This window comes from Lissotriton helveticus, chromosome 5_1 (genome assembly GCF_964261635.1).
Source record: "Lissotriton helveticus chromosome 5_1, aLisHel1.1, whole genome shotgun sequence".
NCBI lineage: Eukaryota > Metazoa > Chordata > Amphibia > Caudata > Salamandridae > Lissotriton > Lissotriton helveticus.
In genome coordinates this window covers 2,052,059,388-2,052,080,476 of record NC_136065.1, presented here as the reverse complement: position 1 = coordinate 2,052,080,476, position 21,089 = coordinate 2,052,059,388, and the positions used below count along the sequence as shown (strand labels likewise).

The 21,089-nt window shown below is 45.9% G+C and overlaps 1 protein-coding gene across 7 annotated transcripts in view; it reads right to left on the bottom strand.

Moving 5' to 3' along the window:
- EHMT2 (euchromatic histone lysine methyltransferase 2) overlaps nt 1-21,089 on the bottom strand; it is a 338,110-nt gene that overhangs the window by 135,844 nt on the left and 181,177 nt on the right. For all 7 annotated transcript variants that reach the window (XM_078645918.1, XM_078645920.1, XM_078645919.1 and 4 more), the window contains 5 exons: nt 19,353-19,573; nt 16,980-17,165; nt 4,418-4,524; nt 2,540-2,646; nt 1,898-2,020 (listed from right to left, as the gene is read on the bottom strand). In XM_078645918.1, coding sequence (XP_078502044.1) covers nt 1,898-2,020; nt 2,540-2,646; nt 4,418-4,524; nt 16,980-17,165; nt 19,353-19,573 — 744 coding nt within the window. The remainder of the gene's footprint in view (nt 1-1,897; nt 2,021-2,539; nt 2,647-4,417; nt 4,525-16,979; nt 17,166-19,352; nt 19,574-21,089) is intronic.

Genomic DNA, 21,089 nt, shown 5'->3' with positions numbered 1-21,089 from the left:
ACATACATTCCTCCATCGATGTTCTTTTACCTGAACATCCAATCCGGCGGCGAGTCCACACACACACATGCGTCCACACACACAAACACACACGCACACACACACACACACACACACACACACACACACACACGCACGCACGCGCACACACACACACACACACACACACACACACACACGTGTTGTGGTGGGTTCGTCGATCTGCTCCTAATTGGAGACGGTGCTTAGCTTCTCCAAGGGCCACCACTTTTGTAATTACTTGCTTCACAGACCCTCTCTTCATAGAACCAAAGGTGCTAGCACTCGAACCGGGTAATGCTCAGTGATATTATTGAATTAGATGATTCCTGGGATCTGACGCGTTTTCGGCTACCACATAGCCTCTCTCACACAGTATGAGTTTGTGTGTGCAAATATGTATGTGAAACATGATTTCCCATAGGCTTAAGAAAGATTAGGGAGTGTTTTACATCTTCTATTAAGGTGACTCAATATTATTTATTTTTGAATTTTATAGAGCGCAAACTTGACCCGTTAGGGTATCAAAGCGCTTTACAGGAATCAAGCAAAAATATACACAAGACATGGAGGAGGTGGGCAGGGGGGGCTGGATACAGGGGATAAAAGGGTAAAAATACAATTACATTTAATGAGAAACTAATGTCCCCAGGTCCAATTAGGGATGCCCGGAGCAGCCAGGACGATAGTGTCGGGAATGCCTTAGAAAGGAGACAGAGCAAGGTCTCTGTATGAGATAGAGGCAAAATGTAAGCGAGGAATTTGCCCATTAGGAAGATTTTGGCATCCTTTTTGAAGCGAGCCAGAGAAGGGATTCAAATCCACAACAAAAAGCAGCACAAAAATGCAGCTAAAAGCACAATATTGTGCCAAAAAATGTCACAAAATCTCCTTGTCTATTCTGCAAAATCTTGGAGGGTCTGGCCAATCTTTGCAGAGGTGCTTTAAGATCTTTGATTATGTGGGGCAGAAGTGAGTCATCAAAGTAAAAGGTGGGTTTTACTTCTATGATGCACTTAACTGTTCTTTAGACACCAAAGAATATTTTGACCAGTACTTGATCTACAGCTCACATGCCTCAAACATTTGGTTTTCTCTGTAAGAGTCAGCATTTGATGACATGACTGAGTTTCTGTGTAGAGTTATTTTGATTTCATTTAGCCCAGAATTAAGCTGGAAGTAATTTTACCTAGGTTTTAGAGATGAATGCAACAATTTGAAATAATTCTTCGGGTTTGATGAAATTGGAATAATTAAATTAATTTTAATGGCAAAAGGAATGTGTGTTTATGTGTGTATGTATAGGCATTTATATAGCGCACTACTTACCCGTAGGGTCCCAAGGCGCTTCGACCGCTGCGAAACCCTTCCTGGCTTCCCTGAGAGATGGTCCCTTAATGGGTATCTCCAGGGTGAGACCAGGCATCCCCGGCGGTCTGGTGGGGCTGTTAGTGAAGATGAGGCAAGCTAATGCCCAGAGTTGCCGAGTGTGAACGCTGATCAGAGTGGGCACCGAGGCGAGAGAATTATCGAGTCCGCTGACCCTGGTCCAGAAACCTGCCGCGCCGGGAATCGAACCCTGGTCCCGGGCCGTCCTCTGCTCTCGGGTCTGCCGCCTCTAACCAGTGAGCCACACTACTTCACTTCTGTTTATCAAGTCACCCCTTCTTTCCCAATGAGAGTAGGGTAGAGTAGAGAATGTGGAGGTATTGCACCTTGTGGACGGAGTGAGGATTTTTGCCAAAGGGGACAGTAGATCACGGTCTCAGCAGTGCATTCAGTTCCTACACAATGGCAGTCGTGTACTCATCTCTCCAGTTTGTCTGCATGAGGCATTGACAAATATTTACTCCATGTGGTCTTTGTGAAACTTCCTCACCTTGTGATAGATGCACGCACCACGATTCACTAGATACTTGGCTGCCTCCAGCTGGTTGCTTACAACTGCTTCCATCAGTGGAGTCCGTAGGACCTTGTCGAAGGCATTGATGTAAGCTCCAGCCTGGGAAAAAGAACAGAGACCAATTAATGTCTGTCAGATATGTATACGAGTTAAGATTTAAGGCAGGATGCGCTTAGATTCAAGGCAAGAAGATTTTAGATTTAAGGCAGAATGACACAAAACTAATGCTGTGACAAACTAGGGTTAAGAGAGCAGAGTGCAGAGGGACTCTAGGGCATGGAAGTCAATTTGGAAAGCGGAGTAGCCAGGCTCTATAACCAGTTCAGGACAGAGACGCCATGGTGGATCAGTACGGCATCAAGAGCATAGAACCCATAACACACAAGAGAGCCATTTCTGTTGGGATAGGAGATCAGAACACAGAAACATCATGGATTGCAGAAACCTCCTTTGTTACTGCAGAAGCTCATGAATGAGGCCTTAATGGAACAAAATACATTATTATAAAATAGGAGCCATGAGCATGGTCACCATGAAAAAAGAATGACATTTCCTCTAATCTAGCTTCTAGGTGTCAGTAGAAGAGAGCAAGAATTGGGGATAGAATGTAAGTCTCACCTGTAACAGAACATGGCAGATCTCCAGGTAACCCTTCTGTGCTGCAGCGTGCAGCGGCGTCCTCTTGCTGACTTGCTCAGCCAAGAAGTTAGGGTCCAGGTTGTCCACTTGTGGGGCCAACAAGAGATAGTTTCATGCAAAAGTAAATTAGGAGTTAGTAATCTTTCTGGCCAACATGTTGGCTTTTAACACTCCCCTGTACACCAACTCAGATCTGTATTATTATAACAGAACTAAGATCATAGACATCAGGTGAGCTATTCCGAAATACAACAGAGGTCCTTTGCAAGCCAAACACAAATCAAATAAAGGACAACAAAAATGCATTTACACTTCCTGTTCCCTGAACTGCTGCATGCATTTCTGTTATCAGCAGGGCTCAAAAATTCCACTCGACCGCTCGCATAGTCGAGCTAAATTTAACACGGTCGAGCTGTTTTTAGGTCCTACTCGCCCTTTCTGGCGAGTACGAAAACAAACCAACTTTTGTCCTCTGTCTGTGAAAACGGAGTAAATGTGACTAGATAACAAGATTTAAAGGCATTTTTATTGCTCACAAAGTTAATGAGCAATAAAGATGCCTTTAAATCTTGTTATCTTGTCACATTTGCTCCGCTTTCAAAGACGGAGGTCAAGTAGGTTGCAGTTAGGTCGAGGACATTTTTTAAGGTACTGGTCCTGCAGGACTAGTACCATTTTTGGGATTTTTCGAGCCCTGATCAGGGTATTTCCCTAACTTTATGCAGTGCAATTTCTTCTTACAAGTAAATTAGGAGCTTGCTTGAGTTTTAGGAAACTGGAAACCTATACCATCTATGACAAAGAACTGTGTGCTTCTCTCCAACATACAGAGGGTGGCATGACTGTCTTCATTGATCAACACAGTTCACCCCAGCAGTGATTGACTCCAGAGGTTCTGCTGTTTCCACAACCTCAGAAGGGGAAGGTTGTGGATTCGAGATGGACTGTCTCACTCCACTACACAACTACAATTACCAAAAATAGAACACAAGTTCAACTGAGCACGAGCTAATCAGAGCAGGAAGTAAATGGTAGAGTTAATAAGCATAGAAAAGGGATTAGATGAGAGCAGGTGGCAACCTATCACTATGGTCTTATGAGCTTGAGGAGTCTAGCCCCATTCGGTGCTAAAACCTATGAGCTAAACAAATGATATACGGATGCTGCTGACGCCACTAAGATGACTACCAGGAAGAAGCACGCCAGGTAGGATTGGTTGTTTTATGACCTCACATGGCAGATAGGTGTTTTTTCGTTTGCAATAAATGTGATGGTGTTTTTAGTGCTGTATCTAATACTATTAAGTCTAAATAAATCAGCAGAGCTTAGTACAGGTCTATGTAGAGGCAATTTAAAAGAGAAGCTCTCATTGCACATCATTACATCTGATCAGATGAAGCAAAGTCTTGAATTTGGAATAGGAAAACATTTACAGATGTTGAGGGAGGAAGTGATTTAAAGAAAGCAGGAAATAACTTATGCAACAGTGGTGGGGTGATACAAAGCGCCAAAAACTGAGACAAGCAAATTAGAAAATGTATAACAGGAACACAACTCATTTGGAGCAGTCTTACCACCAAAAGAAGGAAAGCAATTTGCTTGCGCATTTTCAGCAATATTTAGGCAGCATAGCAGAACAACTGAATTATGGTCCATTGAGATAACAATAGTTGCTTCCATCAAACTGTGCTCACACAAACCAGTGCAGAGAACCATTCCAAGTCAGCCTCCGATGGACTGCAAAATGCTCAGCAATGATTGCCTACCACACACTCCTCATGTGCGTATACCTAGAGGTAACAACCTTAAGCTCCAAACACAAGTACCCTTATATTTCTCTTCTACATTTTGACTTACAAAGCATATGCACAATCTTCTGGAGCTCCCCATGCTTGACTGACAGGTACAGCTGCCGCGGGTGATAGCGCACCTTCTTTCGTCGATCACGTTTTGTAGGAGCAGGTCTGAATCAAAGATTCGACAAGAAACCGTTTAGAAACAGGCATGTATGCAAAAATGTACCCTGAACTTGTTCGGCAAGGCTATGTATAGTAAACGCTCAACATTATGCGCATGTGTAAACATCAGTGTCCAAAACCTCAATGGCGTGGCTCCATGCTTCCCTGTCTCTCAAGTACCTGAGCCTTCAACTATGTTCCTCGCCCCTGTCAAAACGATTTGAGCTTTTAAACAGGTGCCGAATACTTAAAGGGCTAAGTGAAAAACAATCAAAGGCAAAAAAATATCCACAAACCCCACAGATTCACTTGTAGACATATACCCTTCACAGTCTTTCTGCTAAATTGTCCAGGCCTTGGTTATTTTCCATTATGGTTATAACCATATGGTTATTTTCTGCTGAAAGCCATCCACCATGCAGCCACAGTTTTATTACCAACTATATCAAATTCAACCACATTATCCCATCGCAAAATTACTCAGTTGGCTCCCTGTAGTAGCCCCCATAAAATTCAAGGGCCGCAGTGAGATCTTCAAAATCTATACATAAACGTATTGTATTGCTCCAGGGAACATTTCGCACATCAGATGTCCTGCAGGCTCAAGGCTAAAATTCTAAAAATGCCAAAAAGGATTGCAAGAGCAAGCTTTTCCTTTAAGCCACACTATTCTAGACCAAAATGCCCTTACACAGCAGGCGTTCCCTTCTTCCCAACATTTCAGGAGCATACCACTCTACCATTTAAATACGTTATTGCCAGACCCGGACTCATTCGGTCCTTGTATAATAACTAATCTCTTTTTAGAACTAGACTTCGCAAGCACCCCCAACTCCCTTCAAAAATACAGGCATTACAGAAAACAGTTACTTACTTTTAACGTAGCTTTTGCTGATTAAAAAGATTACAAACTAACCATCATGTTCAGGCCATCAAAATGTTAGAGCACCTCGCTGTTTAAAATATTCACTGCAGGCATATGGAACACGTGCACCTGAGCTCACCCTTAACAGAAGCCGAGGATAATCAGCGCTACATTGTATTGCATGTAACGCTCACATCCAAAAGTACAAATATCTGTTGCCAATAAATAACTTCAGCAACAGTTATTTATATATTCATACAAGTTCTCTGCACACGTTAGAAATTACAAACACAGGTTCATGAACAAATAGGTTTGTCTATCAGGTGTATCTCAAGGGGATTTATTTGAGTCCTTCTGTGGGTGAAGTCCATTCTGCACTTCACTTACTTCTGTTTCTTAGCCAACAAGTTTTTCGTCGCTTTTACAGGATATTACCCCGCGACTTCTTCAGGGCTATGATCAGTATCTTGAGGTTTCTTGATTTCGGTGATATTTCCAACCCGAAAGGGTTTCTGGTAATCTTTGTGTCTTAGAAAAAAGTTCTCAGAGATGTTGTCACTTATTGTGATAGTTCCTGGTCCTTTCTTACGATTAGCGTAAACGGTATTACAAATGCTGCCCCATCCGGCAAGCTCTGTGATTAGAGTTAGACTCTCCCTTCTCCTGCGCAGAGTACGGTCGTTATGTGTCAGGCCATAACGACCGGACTCTGCGCACATGCATTAAAAGGTTATGTTATAAAGAGCTTGTAGCGCGCACAAATACTTTGGAGTGTCCTGGCGCGGGAGTGAACTGGGGTGGAGCAAGCAAGAGCCATTTAGAAGAGCTGGCTGAATAGATGAGTCTTTAAGGGAGATTCAAACTAGACTCACAGAGCTTGCCGGATGGGAAAGCAGATGTAATACTGTTTACACTAATCGCAAGAAACAACAAGGAACTATCACAATAAGTGACAACATCTCTGAAAACTTTTTCTAAGACATAAAGATTAACAGAAACCCTTTCAGGTTGGAAATCTCATCAAAATCAAGAAACGAATAGTTTCTTACCTGTCGATCTTTCTGGATTCACTATGCTGTGCATATTCCGCAATCTGGTGGTTGGGTCCGGAATCGTAGTCTTTTTTCTCTTTTTTTATTTTTTTTTGTCGTAGCCCAGGTGGGCGTCGACGTCCCACCATTTGGTGTACCTTCGGTGACGTCGGCGTGCTTCCGGCGGAAGCTACCACCCTTGGGCGCCACTCTTCGGATTCTTTTTTCTGTCTCTTTTTCCTTTTTGTTTTTGTAGTGAATCCATGGCTATGTTTGTTAATCGTTTTTTAACGTAGTCTTTCCACGTATCATGTAATTGTTCCAACTTGCTTTCTTTTCCCATCTGTTTCCACCCTCTTTTCCAGCCTCATCTTTCTGGCGGAGGCGGGTGGGTTCGCTAGTGAATCCAGAAAGATCTTCAAGCTGCAAAACTACACCGACAGGTAAGAAACTATTCGTTTTGCAGCGTGAATCTTTCTGGATTCACTATGCTGTGCATAGATTTTGTAGCGGTTTTCGTTACTTTTGTGGCGGTTGGGTGGAAGATGAGCGTTGATTGTTGAAAATATGTTGAAGCACTTTTTGCCCTACTTGTGCTTCCTTGTTCATCTGTACATCCACGCAATAGTGCTTAGTGAAAGTGTGCACTGAAGCCCATGTTGCCGCCAGGCATATGTCCTGAATTGGTGTGTTGGCCAGAAAGGCAATTGTTGCTCCTTTCTTCCTGGTGGAGTGGGCCTGTGCCCCTCCTGTTAGCTCCTGGTCAGCTTGTTTGTGGCAGAATTGAATGGTCTGTGCGATCCATCGAGCTATGGTGTTTTTAGTTACTGGTTTGCCCATGTAGCTGTTTGCGAAGGACACGAAGAACTGTTTTGTCTTCCTGTGCTCCTTCGTTCTTTCAATGTAGTGCATCACAGCCCTTCTTGCGTCTAGGGTGTGGAGCGACCTCTCAGCGCTTGTGGTGGGGTTTTGGAAGAAGCTAGGGATCTGAATACTCTGATTCATGTGGAACCTTGACACCACCTTCGGCATGAAGTGAGGGTCAGTTCTCATCACGACCCTGTCACTGTGTATCTGGATGTAGGGTTCCTGCAGTGTGAGTGCCTGCAGCTCGCTCACCCTTCGTAGCGAGGTGGTTGCTACCAGAAAGGCCGTCTTCATTGTCAACATTTGCAGTGATGCTTTATGAATGGGTTCGAAAGGTGCTTTCATGAGCTCCGTCAGTACCACATTTAAGTTCCAGGCCGGTGGCGGCATTCTTTTTGGCGGCGCTATTCCTTTAGCTCCTTCCAGGAATCTTTTTACGACTTGGGATGTGAAGAAGCTTCTCCCTGTTTCTCCTCTTGTGTATGCCACAATCGCTGCCAGGTGCACCCTCAGCGAGGATGAGCTTAGCTTAGCCTTAATTAGGTGCGTGAGATACCTTAGCACCGTGGATTCCTTGGTCAGTTTCCTTTGGAGCTGTTTCTTGCAACACCATTGAGTGAATCTTTTCCATTTTTCCCCATAGCACTTGCGTGTGCTGGGCCTTCTTGCCTCTCGCAGCACCCGCAGGGTGCTCTCTGGTAGTTTTAGGTGTGCGAATTCTAAGTCCTCAGGAGCCAGGCTGAGAGGTTGAGGCTCTCTGGCTCTGGGTGTAGGATTTCTCCGATTTCCATGGAGAGTAGGTCTCTTCTCCTTGAGAACTTGTGGGGGGGGGGGGGCCCTGCGCCATCTCCATTATCTGAGAGAACCAGGTCTGTCTGGCCCATTGTGGTGCCACAAGGATGAGCGTCATGTTGCTCTTCATGCATTTGTTGACAACCCTGGGGATCAGAGGTATCGGGGGAAAAGCGGAGGCAAATGTTTTTGACCAGCTTATCCATAGGGCATTCCCCTGGGACAGTGCCTCTGGTTGCCTGGATGCAAAGTATTGGCATTTTGCATTCCGGTGTGTTGCAAATAGGTCTATTGTTGGGGTGCCCCATTTCTTGAATAGACTCTCTGTTTCCTGACTGTTGAGCTCCCATTCGTGGGACGCTGAAGCCTGCCTGCAGAGCCAATCCGCTTCTACATTGTCCTTCCCTGGCAGGTGTATGGCTAGCAAGTCTATTTTTAGTGGTATAGCCCATTTCCATATCTCCTGTGCCAAGTTTGACAGAGGGAACGATTGAGTTCCCCCCTGTTTGTTTATATAAAACATCGTTGTGGTGTTGTCTGTTTGTATTAGCACCTTCTGGTTGTATAGGTGTCTCTGAAAAGCCTTGAGGGCTAGCAACACCGTTTTCAGTTCCAGGTAGTTGATGTGCCTGACTGCGTCTGCAGGGCTCCACAGACCCCTCACTCTGAGCCTGTTCATGTGTGCGCCCCACCCCTTCTGGGATGCGTCTGTGGTGATGGTCACTGTTGGGTCCGGTGGTGTTAGAGGTTTCCCTTCTGTTATTCTCTCCTTGGTCCACCACCTTATCTCTTCCTGCACCCTGTGCGTTACAACCACAAGATCCTCCCAACTTCCTGTAGCTTGTGACCATTGTTGTTGCAGCCACTCTTGGAGTGGTCTCATTTGCAGGCGTACATTGGGGACCAGGTGTATGCATGATGCCATCATCCCCAAGATCTTGCTCACAGTCCTCACTGTCAGAGCTCGCCCCTTCTGGTAGTGACGTTTCTCCCTCAACAGACTGAGCGTTCTCTTCTCGCTCGGTAGGACTCTGCATTGGACGGTGTCGATCTGGGCTCCCAGGAAGATCTTCACCTGCTCTGGTTCCATCGAGCATTTTCCCCAGTGTATGGAGAACCCCAGGTTTGCTAGCGTTCTTGTCACCTGTTCTGCATGCTCTTTGCATGTCCTGTAACAGCTTGACTTTACCAGCCAGTCGTCGAGGTAGGGGTACACATGTATCCCCTTTCTCCTTAGGTGTGCGGCCACTGCCGCAAGGCATTTGGTGAACACCCTTGGTGCGGACTTTAGGCCGAAAGCCAGGGTCGTGAACTGGTAGTGATCCTTGTTTACTGTGAACCTTAGCATGTGCTTGTGCTGCCTGTTCATGGGGATGTGCAGGTACGCATCTTTGAGGTCTATGGTAGACAAGAAGTCTCCGGCTTTTATCTGTGGGATGACCTCTTGTAGGGACGTCATTTTGAATTTTTGAGTTTTGACGTATTTGTTCAGGAACCGTAGGTCCAGGCTGGGTCTTAGACTTTCGTCCACTTTTGGCACTAGGAAGTAGTTTGAGTACACTCCCTTGTTCCGTTCTTTGAAAGGTACTCGTTCGATGACCGCTTTGAGGAGCAGTTCTTGGGCTTCCTCTTGTAGTAGTTGCAGCTCTCTTCCCGAGTGCTGTCTTTTCTTTGGTTTTTTGTTTGGTGGCTTCCTTTCCAACTCTATGCAGTATCCGAACTGCATAATATTGAGTATCCATTTGTCTGTTGTTATTTTTCTCCACTCCTGGAGAAAAAATCTTAATCTTCCTCCTACCGGCGTTACATGTTCCTTTGTGTCTTGTCCGTGTAGCCCTCTCCTCTTTGTTTTTCCGTGCTCCTCCCCCGGAGGGTTTAGGTGGAGGAGCACCTTCTCTCGTCTGAAGTCACTTAGAGGGGGGTTGCTCACCGCCTCTCCTTCTCTGGCCCCGTCCATTTCCTCTTGACTGAAAGGACTGGCCCCTGCTTTGGTAGTTCCAGCCTTGTCTCTGCTGGCTCTGGTGGCCTTGGTTGTCACTCTGTTGCCCCTGGTGGAAACTCTGGTGAGAATCTCCTCGCTGATTTCCACCTCTGCCGTTCGGCCTCCGTGTAGGGGTGCCCCTTCTCATCCCTCTGAACTGCAGGGCCCCCATGGACCTTGCCGTCTCGTTGTCCTTCTTCAGTTGAGTGAGCTTATCATCAACTGGGGCTCCGAACAGTGTTTCACCGTTGAAGGGTGTGTTCAGGATGTTATTCTGAACCTCAGCCTTGAATCCTGAGATCCTGAGCCAGGCTTGCCTTCTTTCTGTGATGCCTATGGCCATCAGTCTGCTGGATGTTTCTGCCCCATCCAAGGCTGTCTTCAGGCACGAATTGACGATGCTCTTCCCCTCTTCCACAAGGTGTGATGCCCTCTCACGGTATTGTTCCGGGAGGTGCTTGAGCAACTGTCCCATTTCATCCCAATGCTGGTATTGATGCCTATTCAGGAGGGCGTTGGAATTCGCCATCCGCCAGTGCGTTGCGGCGTTCCTCTCAATCTTCCTGCCAGTTAGATCCATCCTCCTGCTTTCTTTGTCAGGTGGAGGTCCAGACATTGTTGGGACGTTTGCCCTCTTCCTGGCCGTTGCAGCGATTATAGAATCTGCTGTGACGGATTCCTTGATGTAAGCTGGGTCTTGTGAGGAGAATTTGTATTTCTTCTCTGTCCTCGGCGTTACAGATCTGCATGTAGCCGGGTCCTTGAAGGCCTCCTTCCCCTGGTCTGTGATACTTTTGAGCATGGGCAGGAACTGGCTTCTTGTTTGTATGGGGAGTAATGTCTCGAGCAGGAAGTCTGCTTTTGGCTTTTCCTCTTTCAGCTTAACCCCATAAGCTGCTGCTGCCTTCCTTACCACCTCATTGTATGCCCCAATGTCATCCGGTGGAGAAGGCCTCGAGGGGTATGTTTCCACTGCCTCCTCTGAGTTTTCGGCCTCGATGTCCTGGCATTCCTGGTCTTGGGCCGTCGAGGAACCTGAGCCGTAGTTAGACTGTTGTTCCCCGTAATCCTCTTCAGTGTAGTAGAGGTCTTCCTCCTCTTCGTGCTCCGAAGGCTCCGGAGTTTTCGGCGGCTCTTCGGCGTCGAACTCCTCGAGTTCCTGTGTCTCAGCGACGGTCGGTGCCGGCTTCGAGGGAATCTTGTAGCTTTTCATCTTTTCATCGAAATCTTTCCTTCTCTGAAGGATGTTCTCCATTTCGGCCTCGAGCCTTCTTCTTTTCCTTAGCATTTCTGCGGCCTGTTCGTCGTCGAGCGTTTCGGCCGCTCTTTTCGGTGGCGTCGTCGACGTCGAAGCTTTCTTCGGCTCTTTTTCTTTCGACGTCGAAGTCGAAGCCGCAGGCCCTTTTTTGGGGGCTTGCTTCGATGGCCTTTGCTTTTCGCTGGCCTTCTGCCTCCGGGAGTCCTTCTCGGAGGATCCGCTCGGCTCTTTTTCGAAGGATGCAGCTTCGGTCGTCGATTTCTTCGGCGCCGGTGCTCCTTTCGAGGCTCTGTGCTCAGACTTTCGAGAGTCTACCTCAGGTTTTTGAGGCCCTGTGGGAGTTTTCGGGGTCGTAGACTCTCCTACCTTATCAGGCGTTTTCTTATCGGTCTCAGCGACCGTGAAGTCATCTGGGCCTTCGGCGATGTTGTCCTCGTCGTAGGTGGAGAGGCCAAGTTCATAAAGCGTCGGGGCTTGGCCGTTGCCCTGCATCGTGTGATGAGCCGTCCTCTGTCTTTCTCGAATTCGGAGTGTCTTCGGCTTGAAGACGGAGCAGGCGTTGCAGTCTCTGCTCTCGTGGTCGATTGGCAGGCAGAGGTTGCAGACTGGGTGCTGGTCCTTCTGTGCGAACTTGTGGTGGCAGTTCTTGCTGAATTTAAAGGGGGTCTTTTACATCCCTGCGCTCAGGGGGCCCCCTGTGTGCGCATTCCTCGAAGGACGAAGATTTTGAAGTTCTCTCCTTTCTTCGTCGTCTCCTCTCTAAAGGTCCTCTTCTGTCGATGTTCTCAGGTCTTCACCTGTGAATATTTGCTGTATTTTCTTCTTTCCACCTCCAAAACTTCTGGAGCTTCACGTGACGATCCAGACCCAACGGCGGAAAAAAGAATCTGAAGATGGCGCCCAAGGGTGGTAGCTTCCGCCGGAAGCACGCCGACGTCACCGAAGGTACACCAAATGGAGGGACGTCGACGCCCACCTGGGCTACGACAAAAAAAAACAAGCATTTACAATGCAATAGGTCTCGCAGCATTAAAGTTTGAGTTATTGGCATTGTGTATGACAATGCCAATAGTTATAACTTTTGCAAATGTGACACCTATAGCATTTGTAATGCAATATGTGTTGTATTTATGTGACTTAGATAGATTGATATTATAAATAACAATGGCTTTTAATATTTTTAAATAGTTAATACTTGAATAAAAGTTATTGTAATTGAGTCGGTGGAAGGGTGAAGTGGGTGGGGCAGCAAGTTGTAGTGGAGAGAAAGGAGGGTGAAGTTGGGAGAGAGGAAGGTGAGACAGAGAAAAAAGGGTGAGGTGTGGAGAGTAGAAAAGATAAAGCCCATAGGAACCAGGCCTGGGTACAGGGAGGTGCATCCTACATAAGGGACTTCGAGAGAGTGACTGGCTTTTGAACAGAAACATCTCCGCATCTCCCTGGAATTTAATGTTCATATGCGCAATATAAGTCTCTTCCACTCAGGCCAATATTTGCTCAAGTGGGCGAAAATGAGGCGCCTGAAGCTTCTCACAAACGTCACACCACATTTGCCTTCTTTCATAAGAGGCGCGCCGCTGGTGCAAATACATTGATTTGACCAGGATCACACAATTTGGGCATGTACCGAATCTAGGATTTAAATAAGGGTGGTATTTTCATTCTCATACTCCGCTTAGGTACTGGACCTCACATCTCCTCTACCTTGGGCACATGTGTCCAGAGCAGCTCAGAAGCACTGTGGATGTCGTGAATGGAACAGATGATTATAGTCGTTTTATACACAGTATGCTCTTTTTGTCCCCTGTCCTCGCGGCCACTACAACAGTAGTTTCGTATATCTTAGTTACAGCTGTGTGTGCTTCTAAGGGCTACAGCGCCAATACCGCTTTTAGGGGGCTCCGCTCAGTATATTTCCGAATTTTATAACTGCCCAGTTGAGTGATAATAGCCAGCATGGCTCTTCATGACACAGATTACAAATAAAACAATGCAACAACATTTTTTAAAGGGTAACGAGGCGCGAGATGCCAGTGGTCCTTTAACAAATGAATAAAAGTAAATAGCGTGGGCCATGGTAAGCGAACCTTTGTAGGAGCAGACAGTCTACTTTTCACAAGGAGCAGTTGTGAGTGCTGAGAAGTTGACCCATACTCACAATGCAAGCACATGTAGGCACACAGTGCCATGGAAATGTATATATAGACAAATCGCACGTTTCACCAATAGGACACACAGAGGCACACTCCGTCGCACTCTGTCTCTCAGTTTTGCAGTCACTCAGACAGGCTCACTCATCACACACAGAGGAGCATGCAAAAACAACGGAAAGCAGGCATGTACGCACAGAGAAACGAACACAAACAGACTAACAAACAGGCAGCGCCCGCTGGGGGAGGGGGTGCTGCTGTAAGGCCAGCGAGCAGCGCCTCGTGCCTCAGGTGTGCCAGAGCCACATGCAGTGGGACTGCTGGGAGCCGGCGCCTGCTGAGCCAGCAGTAATGGAGCTGCGTGCAGAGTGTGTGTCACTGTCCTACGGAGAGCAAAGTCGGCGATGGTAGGGATGCTACTGAGGAGTTGGTAAGGGAGCTGTGTCTCACACGCAGTGCGTGTGCCAGCTGAGTGCAGCGTATCCTTCAGGGCGCACATACACTATATTAGGTGTGCTGCTCTGTGGTGCAGTTTGTCTGCCAGGAAGCTGCGTCGACAGCCCACAGGGGATGGCTCAGTTGTGCCATGTGAAGCCAGACGTAGCTGCGCTTTTAGAACCAGCCGCTACTCTCTGTACCACTTGCCATGCGTTCGAGTGCTGTACACTTCCGAACTAACAGGGTGCATATACCATGTGCGCATGTCCACTGGGCCTTCTTAGTGCACTTAGAGCTCAGGTCCATACGTTGTGTGTTGGTGCTCAGAGATAAAGTCTCCACTACGCTAAGATGAGCTTACTGTGGAGAAATCCTTAGGGAATAACCCTAGCCTTGGTGTAATTTCTGGGGTACAATCTTTAATTGGGAGCGGGTGTAATATACCCCCAGCGGTGCAACACACGTTCACTGCATGCTACAGGGAGTGAGACAGCACGCATGTGCATAGAAGTTAAGTGCCGCTTATATCCCAGTGTGCAGTGGCCTCTGCAGTGCTCTGCAATGGAGTTGAATGCAGAATATCTTCCAGGGGGAGGCCTCTGCTATTCATGTGCAGGTTAGTGGAGCGCCTTGATTAGGGGGTCAGTCTTCAATGCGCGTCCGGTCCAGTGCGACTCCATAACTTGAGGGCGCCGGGGGTAGTCCCGCAGAGGCATCAGCTGCCTGTGCTCTGGCCGAGTGCTAAAAATGGTATAAATTTATAGACCGCGGATTGCGGGTGGGGGTGCGATGCAAATCATTACATTTTTATGCTGTTTGCGAAGCTACCGGCGGATAGGAACAAAGCAAACCTGACTTGCGTACCCTTGCGGATTGAAAGCAGCATCGCCTGCATGCCAAGTGTCCTTGACGTGCCACCGAGCTCCCCGGATGCGCACACGAGCTAGGCGTTCCTGCTCACTGCTTGCAATGCATGAGGCCTGTTCCAAATGTCACGGCTTGGGTGTTTTTTTTTTTTTTGCATCGGAGACATTTCCCCAAGTGGAATTACTTTAAGTGCTTCCGCATACCTGAAAAAGACGCACTGTGAGTGTGAATGTACCTGATCAGTGAGGTCATCATTTTAGGAAACTCGGTGACTCGCAAACAAAAAAAGAGCCAACGTGTTACCCACAATGGCATTCCTGCATTCGCAGACGATTGAGCCACCCAAAAAAGAAAGCATTACTTCTAACGTAATGTATGCATTATGGAAGAACAGAATGTTCGGCAGGTCACTTAACTTTGGCGGATGTAGTGGAAGCACCAGTCGGGCGCCCAGATACTCTAAATCTTCCACATGCCTTCAAATCAGTCCTCAGCGGTTTTAGAGTCTATCTGCTGATCAAACGTAACACACAACTTCAAGGACAGGGAGAAGAAAAAAAATGTTTTTACACACAGCTATACAAACTCCTTCCGCGATGTGTCCGGAAGTCAGGCAAAGTCGCCTGTGACGGGGGCGGGGCTGCGTCTGCACCGGAAAAGAAGGCAGGCGGAGTGAAAGCGTCTCGGGACGCCAGAAGGAGAGCGGAGTCCCTCTACATTGAACTGGTAAGTTGGGGGGGCTCGGTGCACTCGTGTGTGTGTATGATGTGTGCGACGGCGTGTGTGTCTGTGTGTGTATGTGCATGCGTGTGTGTGGTGTTTTGAGCTTCCTAGGAGACAGCGCCTGGCCGCAGCGCTCGTTCACGTGCGCGTGGCAGTTTGGAATCGCCTCCAAGGCGATGCGCGCGGCCAGGATTGTCTCCTGGGAAGCTCACATGGCAACAATAGGGGCTCGGCGGAGACGCGCTTCGCGCGGCTAGCCGAGACCTAAAAAAAGACTACGATTCCGGACCCAACCACCAGATTGCGGAATATGCACAGCATAGTGAATCCAGAAAGATTCACGCTGCAAAACTTCAAGATACTGATCATAGCCCTGAAGAAGGGGCGGGGTAATCCCATGTTACAGCGACGAAACACGTGTTGGCAAAGAAACAGAACGAAGTGAAGTGCAGATCCGACTCTTCACCCACAGAAGGACTCCAATAAATCACCTTAAAATACACATGATAGACAAACTGATTTGTTCATGAACCTGTTTTTGTAATTTCTAACGTGTGCAGATGACTTGTATGTATAGCTGGGTGGCTTTGGACACAAACTTGGGGATCTGGTGGTTTTTCCCTACCTCATTGCACCGTACCAGATTTCAGACTGTGACCTAGTTTATATGTGATAAAACCCTACAGCGTCGTTTTCCTAATATCTACCACCAATCCTGTATCAAATACTTATATATTCATACTCTTTGCACAAAGAAGCAAGACGTTTTGCGTTACGTGGTGAGTTACAGTCTAGACCAGTGCCAATAGAATGGGTTCTGCAGTGCCACTTGACACACTCATGTATCTACTAATGTTTTTGTGTTGATAAAGTAAATGTGTGCATGGAACTTCAAGTAGCTGCTTTGCAAATATACTAAAAAGAAAGGAGGTTCAATGTAGATCCAGATACAAGTCAAAACTCCGGAATATCCACATAGGCTAGAGCACGGCATACACTGCAAAACTTGTCATTCTGTGCAATCATAGACTTGTCAAAATGGATGATCACTGCAGAGTATGGGCTCCAAATATTCCAACAAGCAGCCACCATCGCATAGGCACTTTATGTGTGGTATATGCAGCACAGCAAGTCTTCCTGAGTGCAGAAGGTCGTCAACAGCGTTCCTTTGTAAGCAACAGAAGCACGAAGGGGTGGAGCGTTGTGGTGTACTTGATGGTGTGTTCAAAGGGCTTCATTACAGAGATGCCCAGATTGAGAACTTTTTTTTTTTAAACAGATTGCCATTTTGCAGTTGGTTGAAAAAATGTGCAGAGGTATGCAAACAATATGAATCATTAAAATAATGCACATATGTAGCCACAGAGCTACGTAAACCTACTCCCTTACACTGTGAGCTACTGCAATTCTCATGTCAAGGGCTGTGATGCCCTACAAGACCACCGTCATGCTACCTTTAAACTCCCCAATAAAATAGACAGGAAGCAACCTCTCTGACATCTCCATCTCCTGACTCAGCAAAGCCTTCTCAAGTCCTTCCCGAATGGGGCCCACAGGAAGTCCTGCAGCAGAAAGTACTATGCCAGATGGAAGGGTGACTGAGGGACCAGAGCTGTCCACATCGTTCGTATCTCCTACTGCACGACATGCTTCGCCATTGCCTCTCATTCTGGCACTGCGAAAAGAAGGAGAGAAGAACAAGAGAGAATAAGATTTGGGAAATGTTAGTTACTTTTTGAGGCTGGTAATCAGTAAAGGCCACTAACTACAACTAATCACAATCCACTGCTCCATGGCCAATTGTCTACAAGCCATAAACAAAAGGTTGCACACATATTGCAAGGTTTTCCCAATGTTGGATTATTTCTTGGGTGAATAGTTTCCTAGGATTCACTTCAGTGCGCCGGCACCCTATTTTGTGATATCACTCATGATATCAGGTAGACTTTTAAGATTCAACTGCCACTCATTTGTCTCAATTGTTAATGTGAGGATAGCAAGTTACTGAAAAGTAAACAATTATTGTAAAATGGACCTCAGAGTTGCTTGGGGAACTTACGAAGCAGTCCTAATAGCAGTGCACAAGGTATGAGTCAACCTCTGTATCGCTGCTATCTTCATTTCTAGCAATTAAATGAGGGTCCCAAGAGACCCAGTGTGGATACTTTTCCTATGACACAATGTCCTGCATGAAGGGTGACTTTTCGCCTTTTAGTAGCAAAACATTTAACAAATTGAGGTCGGAGGAACTTAACTTTTTTCATGCTGCCAAAATTATAATTTGGAATTTACAACTACAAAAGGGTATTTCCCATGTACAAAACATAGTTTAGGAGACAGTGAAGTTTGACCGACTACTAAAATGGAATTGAGACTGAATACTGAACCAGAATTTAGCAGGGTGTTGTATGGGCGTACCTTCCAATTGCGACTTAATACCAGATGTAGCAATAGTTTGCAGCTGGAATTTCAGTCGGAAGCCATTAAAAAGGTAGACTACCAAGTTGGATGATGCCTTACTCGCAAAAGGGAAAGTGTCCCCTTTGGACCTCTACCCCTTTGGGAATTGGGGTGAAAGTTTTAGAGGGAATTAGTAGTGGTCAATGGGGCCCCTGCCAACTCCCACTGAAATGGTTGAAAAATCTAAACTTTTATTTTTAAATATAAAAAAAAAAGAAACGTTCTTTGAAGAAAACAAAAGTTCATTTTTGAGAAGCAAACACAGGGTAGTCTGCTGACCCTTGCAGGCCACAATCCCGGTGACTGTGGCCAGTCAGTGCAAGTGGCAATTTGCAACCTGCCAAATGAATACTCGTTAGGAAGATCAGAATGCAATTCACTCTGAATCAAAATTTGATAAATCAACCTATTGGTACATAAGCAGGTTAACAAAATTAAATCCTGGTTGAAAAAGACTGGTCACAAATTACTAGCACTTTTAGCGTACACTATCCTTATACATCTGGCCCAAAATTAATTTTGATACAGCTGCCACTTTTCTAGAATAGTAGACAGCATTTCATCTGAACAAGAAATTAAATCAAATTAATTGTCTTAAAGAACTAGTCCCAGCAACATAATAGCAGAACCATTTTCTAAGGTAGGAATAGACTGTTCTGCTGGAGATGAACTTGCTAAGTATACTGTTAATGAAACAGATTTGTTGCCACAAACAGAAAACACCTTATGGAGGAATCATAACGAGTCCATAGAGCCACCTTCTCTTTGAAGAAGGGTACAAGATGTGCCCATTAACAGTTCCTTATAATAAAAAATTCTTTGATAGAAAGTTAAAAAATAACTGCTAGCTTGATCCTGGGTGAGGATTTTAAGCAACACAATGGCTTTGTTTGTCAGTACAAACATGCACCATGACTTAAGTTTGTCATCATTTTTCTGGCATGTCATCCAAAAAGACCAACCACCATACAATGGTGTCAGAACAGGATGGAAAGACCTTGACATGGGAAAGGAACATGAAACACATTTGGCGCTGGCTGACCTGTCTGCTCTTGCCTGCAGAGTTACCAAATAATTTCAACCTGATAACTTCCAAGAACCAATTATAACTCTAGCTGAAGACAAAGAATATGCACTAAGTGTGGGACCTACTACCTCTGAGTAGAGATGTTCTCATATTCTGACTTGGTTGCACGTTAATAGACAGTCAGTGGGTGTGGAGATATGTTCTTACAACAATGATTCCACGCGAGGAACAAACTGGGACTCTTGCAAACTGCTAAGGGGGTAAAAGTACTTTCATAATCAATTTATTGGCTATGTGGAAACCAATGTACTCCATAAAAACTTTCCTAGTTCTTTTAAAAAACCAAAACTGTCCGAAGGACGAGTGATCACATACCTGGGATGAGTAGTATCAGCCCGTCCCGTAGCATCCGTCTCATGGCATGGAGGGGCAGGCACTGGTGTTGAGGTGTCTGCTTTGGCAATGGTGATCTCCTGGGCCTCCGAGGCGTCCTCACCGCAGTGTGGACAGAAAAGCATGCCATTGAGATGTGACACGCAGGACTTGTGGAAGCGGTGGGTGATTCGGAAGTCTGGGTGGCACTCCAGAAATGTCCCCTAAACGAAAAGAAAAGAGAAATCAGTGGAACATGCCAAAGGTCCTCCACATCAGTTGTGCAGTTGAAAGGCTTTGTACACCTCAAGGAGATACTGCAACCACGACTCAAGATCGATCACCACCAATATTTAAAAAGCACAGCAACTGTTTGACGACATCCTCGGATACCTTCTTTCACCTCAGAAGGATGGAAAACATGGTCTTCACTGCCCCAGGTGTGGTCTCAAGTTAGTGTTTGGTCACACTCCCTAAACAATTTTCAGACTACCAACCATCGAGACCTGGTGATTTATTAGGAGGTGAGAACAGAAATCTTCTTTTATAGTGACTCTGTGTAGGAAAGGGCCCTTTTTTGTCATGGTCACCCCAACGTTTTGCTACAGGTACTGATGTTTTTCAACTGAGGTGCACTTGGTCCCTGCTAACCAGGTGCCAGTGCCAGTGCCAGTGCTCTTTCCATAAAACAACGTAAAGTGGTCTAATTGTAAACCAACTGGCACACACTTCGGCACTTCTGTAAGTCCTTAGTAAGTGGTATCCCTGGTATATAGGGCATGGTACCAAAGGGTCTCTAAGGGCAGCAGAATGTATTATGCCACCCTAAAAGAACCCCATACAAACTGCATGCAGCCTGCCATTGCAGACTGTGTGTCATGGTGAAAGCCATGAGTGAAACAAGCATTTGCAATGCAATAGGTCTCGCATTAGGAAAGTTTGAGCTATTGGTTTTGTAAATGACACATTTCTTATTTATGTGTTGGTTTTGAAAATAGCGAAACTAATATCTTTGTCATTTACAATGCCAATAGTTTTAAGTTTCGCAAATGTGACACCTATAGCATTTGTAATGCAACATGTGTTGTATTTACGTGACTTAAATGTATTGATATTACAAATAATAATGGCTTTATTTTTTTTAAATTATTAATACTTAAATAAAAGCTATTGTAATTTATAATGGCAATAGCTGAAACTTTTGTAAATAATTTTTGTGAAGATTATGTTCAGTGTATTTTATTGTGACGAAAATCCAAGAACAGAAGTGAAATATTAACATCTTTTGTGACCTTTGCAATAAAGCTTGAAACATTGAGAGAACATATTTGAACCAGTTGTTGTTGAATGGTTGCACAGATTGATGCAGTGGTGGCGCTGAGTGATGTTGTGGTGGCGACGAGTGATGCTGTGCTGATGCGATAGAGTGAGTGCGATAGATAGAGTGAGGGTGATAGATAGATAGAGGGAGGGAGGGCGATAGATAGAGAGAGGGCGATACATAGATAGAGTGAGGGTGATAGATACATAGATAGTGTGAGGGCGATAGATAGACAGATAGATAGAGCGAGGGAGATCGATAGATAGAGTGATGGCGATAGATAGAGTGCGATAGAGTGAGGGCGGTAGATAGATAGATGGAGTGGGGGCGATAGATAGATTGAGGGGCGATAGATAGATCGTGTGAGGGCGATAGATAGAGTGAGAGCGATAGATAGCTAGAGTGAGGGCGATAGATGG